The sequence below is a fragment of the Blastomyces dermatitidis genome (genome assembly GCF_000003525.1).
Source record: "Blastomyces dermatitidis ER-3 genomic scaffold supercont1.8, whole genome shotgun sequence".
NCBI lineage: Eukaryota > Fungi > Ascomycota > Eurotiomycetes > Onygenales > Ajellomycetaceae > Blastomyces > Blastomyces dermatitidis.
Genome location: NW_025544781.1, coordinates 957,245 through 964,653, shown reverse-complemented (window position 1 = coordinate 964,653; position 7,409 = coordinate 957,245). Strand labels below are relative to the sequence as shown.

Below are 7,409 nucleotides of genomic sequence, written 5' to 3'. Positions count from 1 at the left end.
TCAAGACAGAAAGACTATTGAATAACATAATCAGACTATTAAATACAGAGAGAGGTCTATTCTTCCAGGCTATCAGACAGTTATATATAGCCTGTATTACATCAGTAGCTGATTATGAAGTTCAAGTTTGATGAAATAATCAAGGGAATTTCACTGAACTCTTTCAAAGTCTGTAAAACAGAGTCTTGAGAAGAATTCTGAGAGCATTCAAATCATCTTCTATTAAAGCAATGGAAATTGAAGCTTCAATTTCTTCTTCTACTATTAGATTTGAAAAGGCCTGTATAAACTATGCTCTGAGAGTTGTAAAGATAAGCTTAAATCATATAATCAGAGAAAGAGTCTCTTCTTCATTTTCATTAATTAACTCTGGAAATGAACTGGATTGAAATAGATTTCTTGATTGAAATGAAAATAATTCTTCAAAGAAAATGCCTTCTCAACTGTACAGACTATGCTCTCTGATTAAAAATCAATTTTCTTCTTTATGTGATTCAAAGGTTGCTTAAGCCAGCGTATGATTACAGGCGTACACCGGCTTCTTATATATTGAATCTTGTACGCTAAATTAATTAGCGGCCGCTATGGCCCCTTTACATTCATACGCGTACACTAGTAGTTCGGAAGCAGCTGTGTTATTATTCAACAGTTGTATGTTCTTCTGAATCACATTCTCTCTCATCAGATTCAGTTACACTCATGTGATCATATCATACACCCTAGCTTCATGTGGATTAGCTCGCTACTAGTGTTTCACAATCATGTAACCTATTTCTGATTCAGCTAGCATTCTGTATACACTCTCACAAAGAAACTTTCACTATATTACATCACTCATTCACTAACTTTTCTCATTCTTCAATCATCTTCTTCATCATTATCATCATTAAACACTACTATCTCATTCAAGATTTCTGTCTCTTCTTCTGTTTAACTCTTTTCATCTGTTCATCTATCACATCATACGCGTTTCTGACAATGACTTCTCATTCTCATAACAAGCATTATCATAGTGCTCACACTGAGCAGTTCATTAGCAGTAAGTGTAATACATTGTGAAACATACATAGTCAGGACTTATTTATCTTCTAACAATTGTCAGAACATACTATCATGAATGACATATCTTCTTCATCTTCTTATACACTCTCTTCATCTTCTTATACATTCTTGACTGTTTCTCTTCTCAGTGAGTTTCTGATCATGTTTTCTGACACAATTTTATATGAACACAGATGCTGATATGTTTGTTTTTATTTGTATAGAATCTTCACATGTTGACAGATCTGCATTCACTAATAATAGTGAACTCAATGTTGAATCATTGATTGAGAACTTGAAGAATACAATAATGAAGAAATTGCTTATATCATGTGTGATCAGATCTCTTACATCTCTCTCTATCTTCTCTGTTTCTTTCTCTGCTGCTCTCTCTCAATCTTCTACATCTGTCTCTGTGTCTGATTCCTCTCTCACTACCTCTGTTCCCGCGACCCTCACTTCTGCTACTTCTGATTTTACTATCTCTGCTTTCATTACCAGCTCTCCCCATTTCAGAAAGATATTGTATAGACTTAATAAATCACCTCTCTCAGTGTATACACTCTCACTCTTCTTACTGACTCTCAGAATAATTTATTGTATGAAGACTGCATATAACATAACTATCTGAAGCTCAGTCATGAACACTGATTATTACATTCATTTTAAATATTTATGATAAAGCAATTGTTCATTTATATCAGAGAGTCATTCTCTCTCTCAACAGTGTCAAGATTATAAGTCTTTTTCTTTTTCATCTTTTCTTTCTAACACTGATTTTTCTGTTCTTAGGAAAAATTATTATAAGTTTTACTATGCATAAAGTTGTGATGTTCACAGATATCAAGAAACTTTTTACAACTGTAAAGTTCAATATTACAGAGACATCTGCTCTGATGAATTTCTTCAAGATAATAAATCTATATCAGCCTATTCTCTGACATCTGTCATCTGACTTTGTAATGCAGATGAAAGATATCTGTGTTTTCAGAAACAGAAACACAGATGTTGTACTCTTTTATACTCACAGATGTGAGACTTGTACATCTTATCTGAAATGTTGTCATGAAAATGAGTTATTTATATACTGTGTTCTACTTTCTGTATTCTCTCATGTTTCTCTCTCTCTTTCTGAGAAGCCTTGTGTGTGTTGTAATTATGTATACAACTCTAAGATCAGTGATTGTTTATTCAGTAACTGTTTTCATCTCTGATTTTTTGATTTTCATATGCTAACAATAGTTCTTAGTTGTTTCAGTGTCAGAGATCATTCTAATTGAAGATGATAACACTGCAGAAACTACTCTCTCTCACTCTCAAGCTTCTTCTGTTGCTTTCTCTCCCTTCTCTGTGAGAAAGGTTGTGCACATATCAAGTCATAAGCATTCAGTTCTGAGTGACTCTCACTGTTATTCATCTGATTCTGCATCTTCTTCTTCTTCTATTTCTTTCATCTTCATTCTCTCTGTTCTGACTTCTGGTTCTGCAGATCCCGCACTCTTCTTCAATTTCTCTACACATACACATGCATATTTCTATATTAGCATTTCAGTCAATCTTGCAATAAATGACATTAATATTGTACACAGAGCAGTAGAGAAATCAGAGATATATACAGCATTATTGCAAGAGTAGCTTGCAGCCCTCAAATCTCTTACAGATCTTGAGTTTTGAGATTTTCTTTGTTTTTGATATTTTTTCAGATGATGTGATGTTGGAAATAGATTAAATATATGATGTATGAAAATGAATGAAGTGTGTATAATAACATTTGTCTTTTGCAGCTGATTCTTACAGTTAATGATTAATTCATTATCTCTTTTCTTACACTTTTTCTTTATCTGCTAGTCATTACTCTTACACAATCTCTATATAATACAGTGTTCAGTGACTAGATTCAGTAGCTTTCATCTTTTATAATTCTGTCTCATGCATTATACTGTCTCTCTTCACTCACTCAGACTACTACAGTGAACAGCTCATTAAAACTAATCTCATCTGATCTCTGAGCATTCTCAGAAATTGAGATGACTTAGTCTCACATATCTGTGAATGTTTCAGATAGTTCATTCTCTGTGATCTTCATAATTGAACTGATATAAACAGTTGAATTCAACTCTGAATTCCTTTTTCTTCTGCAATCTGATTCATATGCAAGTCTGTCACTTTGAGACTGCTCTTTACTGTGTTGCACTCACTGTCTGCAGCATATTATCATATGATCAGCTACAGTCTCATCACTTATTAAAGTGTGATATTTATCTGATTTCTTCATTTCTTCTTATTCTTTTCTTATAATCATGAAAAGATCAGAATAAGTGAGATCATCTGATTCATAAGTGTCTATGATTTCTCTTACTTCATGAGACTTTTCAATTATAAGTCTCTTCTTTTTCAACACTGATGATAGTGCTATGAATGACTATAATTCACTCAGATCATACATCTTTGCTTTCATAAGTTATGAATTATTGATTAAGTTGTGTAAGATCTGTCTCTCTGATTCTTTCAATGTGTACATTCTCAGAGAATGTGATTTGAGTATTTTATATGACTCAAACCATCTAAATTGAAACTTCTTAGAACTCTCATTGCATACAAGAACTCATGTTCTCATCTTGAGACTTGATTTCTTAACAAGTGAGTCTCATATTCTTTTCAATTGAATTGCTTGATTCAGAAGTAACTCATTAGCTTTTGCATATGTGTGGCTGATCTCTTTCAATCTTGATTCTGCATTCATAACTGTTGCATCTGCAACTGCTACTGCTGTGTTCATAACTGCTGTTTCTACTGCATCTGCAACTGCTGTTTCTGCTGCATCTGCAACTGCTCTCTCTCTCACCTTTTCCAAAGCATTCTCCAGGATGCGCGGATGCAATCCATACAACAGGTAGAATGATGAATACTTGATGACTGCATACTGTCAAATCTGCATGGCTAACAGCACCTGCCCGAGATATTCATTCCATAGTCTCATAGACTTGCTCACTAGATATTTCATCAGCATGTTGCTCAAGATTTCATTCAAGTGTTCCATCTTTTCATTTGTCTGTGAATAATATGATGTTGTTCTACAATGTCTTGTCTGTAACTGACTCATGAAATGCCTCACTGCTTCTTCTACAAGATTCACACTGTTATCAGTTAGAATCTTGTGCGGTATTCCATAGTTGATATAGATCTTATCATGTAGGAACTTCGCTATCATCTTCTCTGTCATCTCTGAAACTGCTTTTATAACTGGCCAGTCAGTAGCATAATCAATAGCAGTGATTATTCATCAATTTCCATTTGATGTTCATGACAATATGTCTATGAGATTCACCTCTCATTATTCAAATGATTGTATTATACACTTCATCTAATGTTGCACTTTCTCATATTCTAACCCTTTCTTAGATTCTTTTGCAATCTGACAATTCAGGCACTCATGAGTATACATCTGAATGTCCTCAGCCATGCTTGGCCAGTATACTCTTGATTTGAGTATACTCATGAGTTCAGAGCTTTCTAAGTGACTGAATTCCTTGTGCATGTGAGTCACTAAGTCATGTCTAAATAAAGGTTTTAGATAGAGAGCTTCTGCATATTCTAGATCATAGTAAAGCATAACATCATTTTCATTTCTCAATTTCCTCAGCTTGAAGTTCAGAAGCATCTCTTCTACTACTCTTATGAGATACTTATCATCTGACATCTTGTCATTCTTCAAGTGAGAGATTATAATATTCACTCATTCTGATTCCTTGCATTTTCTCAGCATATTTAACATAAATGTCTCTTATACCTGATTCATAGAACTCTCACTCATGAAATCAGATCTGTGATTGATTGTATCTGACATCACTGCATCTGATCTCTTTCAGTATTTGATATGAAGATTGTATACTTAGAACTCTGAGATTCAACATACTAAATGTTTGAAAGATTTTATCATTGATTGTAGATAGACAAGACTTTTATAATCTGTGATCACTGTTGTTATATACTCATTGTCAATATATCTATCTCACAACACCAGTGCATGCTTAATTACTAGCAATTTCTTTTCATACACTGAGTAATTGAGCTCAATGCCTGATAGTTTTCTATCATTGTATGCTATCAGATGCAGCTTGTCATTCTTACTCATCTGTAGAAGAGCATCTCTGATAGCTTATTCAGATGTGTCTATCTCAATGTAGAAAGGTTTATTACAATCTGATTGAATAAGTACTGAGAATATTATTACATATTCTCTCAGTGTGAGAAAAGCCTCTTCACATGCAGTATTTCAGATGATTGAATAAAACTTCTTCTTTCACAGATTTGTATTCATTTCTCTTAAGAGATCTGAGAGTGATGCAGATATTCATGTGAAATTCTTGATGAATCTGCAGTAGTATGAGATCAACTCAAGAAACTGTCATATATGATGTATGTTTCTCAGCCATGATCAATTCACTATAACATTCAATTTCTTCAGAATGAGATGTATACAGTCATCATTCACTATATGTTCTATGAACTTCAACTCTTCTGTTTCAAACACACACTTGATTGATTTGACATAGAGCTTATACTCTGTCAGAGTTATAAGCACTTTATCAAGATGCTTCAGATATTCATTGTATAAGTTTGAAAAGACTAAAATGTCATTGAGATATACAAGGCATGAGATTTCATTCTGTTTATAAAGAATTGTATTCATTATCATTTGAAAGATGACAGATGCATTTATCAGACTGAATGACATTATCAGAAATTCAAACTTTTCTCATTATGTATTAAATGCAGTTCACAGAACTGACAGTTTGTCTACACAGATCTGTCAGTATTCTGAGAGAAGATTGATCTTTGATAGATATCAGGTGTTTCTGACTGTATTCAACTATTATTGAATTCATGGCAGTGAATATTCATTCTTGATTGTAAGCTTGTTAAGTGCTTGATAATCAATACACATTCATCACTTCTCATCTGCCTTTTTCATGAATAGAACTGAAAAGCCTCACACACTTGATGAGAGTTGTATAAGATCACATTCTAGAAGGTTGATAATCTGACACTTCTGTTCTTCAAGATGCATTTGTGACAGAGAGTATGCATTCTGATTGACTGGTTTTGCATTCTCTGTGTCAATCTCATATACAAATCCTTGTTTCAGCAGTAATTTCAGTGAAAGATCTGTTTGAAAGATCTTTTCATACTTCTTCAGAAGCTTCTTCATACACTTATTCTTCTGTATATTCTTTATCTTGGTTTTCTCTGCTTCTGAGTCCTGTATGATATACAGAATGCTTTTGAATGAGATCTTGCAAATCATTCTCTTTACTTATTGATATATAAGCAGATTTAACTCTTCTATATCAGAGATATGAAATGTCCTTCTCATATCAGTTGATAGAATCATATGAACTATTTTCTTTCTATCAGTCAACTGCATATGACATGTACATCATTGAATCTGCAGATTGAACCTTTGAAATCAGTTGAGTCTGAGAATAAGATCATATTTCATGTTCTGCAGCTCTCATGCTCAAATATAGCAAGATTATTCTCTGAAGTGCAAGGAAACTCTTACTCTTGCAGATAATATCAAATATCAGTTATCAGATAATCTTATATATCAGAGATTCTTCACTCAGCAGATCTCTTTCAATCTTCAGATTATATAATTATTAATATATTGTATAGAAGCTTCTGTATCTGCTAACACTTTTGCAGCCATCTCTCAATTCTTACTCAAGTGCTCTCTATACATTAATATTTCAGGTCTCAAGACATTGAGATGAGTGTTCACTTCATCATTCTCATCTGTATCTTATTCAGAAGCCTGCTTCTTCTTTACATTCACAGAATTCAGAGAGTCATTCAACACAGGCATCTCTTTCACTTTGAAGACTTTTTATAGAATATCAGTGAGTGTCTCTGAGCTCACTGATTCTGCTAGTTTTTTAACTCTCTTGCTTCTCTTAACTGTACACACTGAGTGCAATCTTTTACATCATGATTTTAACATTCACAGTTGAAGCAAGCTCAATGCTCATAATATCAAGATTTTCACTCAGAGAATCTCTTTTTCAGAGAATTCAGCACTTTAATAATAGCATTCAGATCTAGATTTATCATGTTCAAGTGTGTGACTTATATTATAGAAGTCTGATTATCTGTTCTTCACTAAGATATACTCAATTGCAGTATTTTCTATTATAATTAACTTACTTATTCTCATATAATGAGAATGTTATATGCTTTCTTCACTGTATCTGATTATGAGGTTAAGTATTTTCATTTCACTCTCAACTCAGATGTAAGATCATGAATGAAGATCTGTAAATAGAAAGATATTGAAAGCTCTTCATTCAATGTGAGATAGTATAAGC

The 7,409-nt window shown here is 33.2% G+C and overlaps 1 protein-coding gene across 1 annotated transcript; it reads left to right on the top strand.

Annotated features, from left to right (window-relative positions):
• Positions 1-1,265: 1,265 nt before the first annotated feature.
• On the top strand, positions 1,266-2,082 carry BDCG_17479 (uncharacterized protein; the record flags this gene model as incomplete). The annotated part of the gene is made up of 3 exons (XM_045426597.1): positions 1,266-1,594; positions 1,746-1,782; positions 2,017-2,082. Coding segments are annotated over 3 exons (431 nt in total), but the record flags the coding sequence as incomplete, so codon positions are not given.
• Between the last annotated feature and the right edge of the window lie 5,327 nt (positions 2,083-7,409).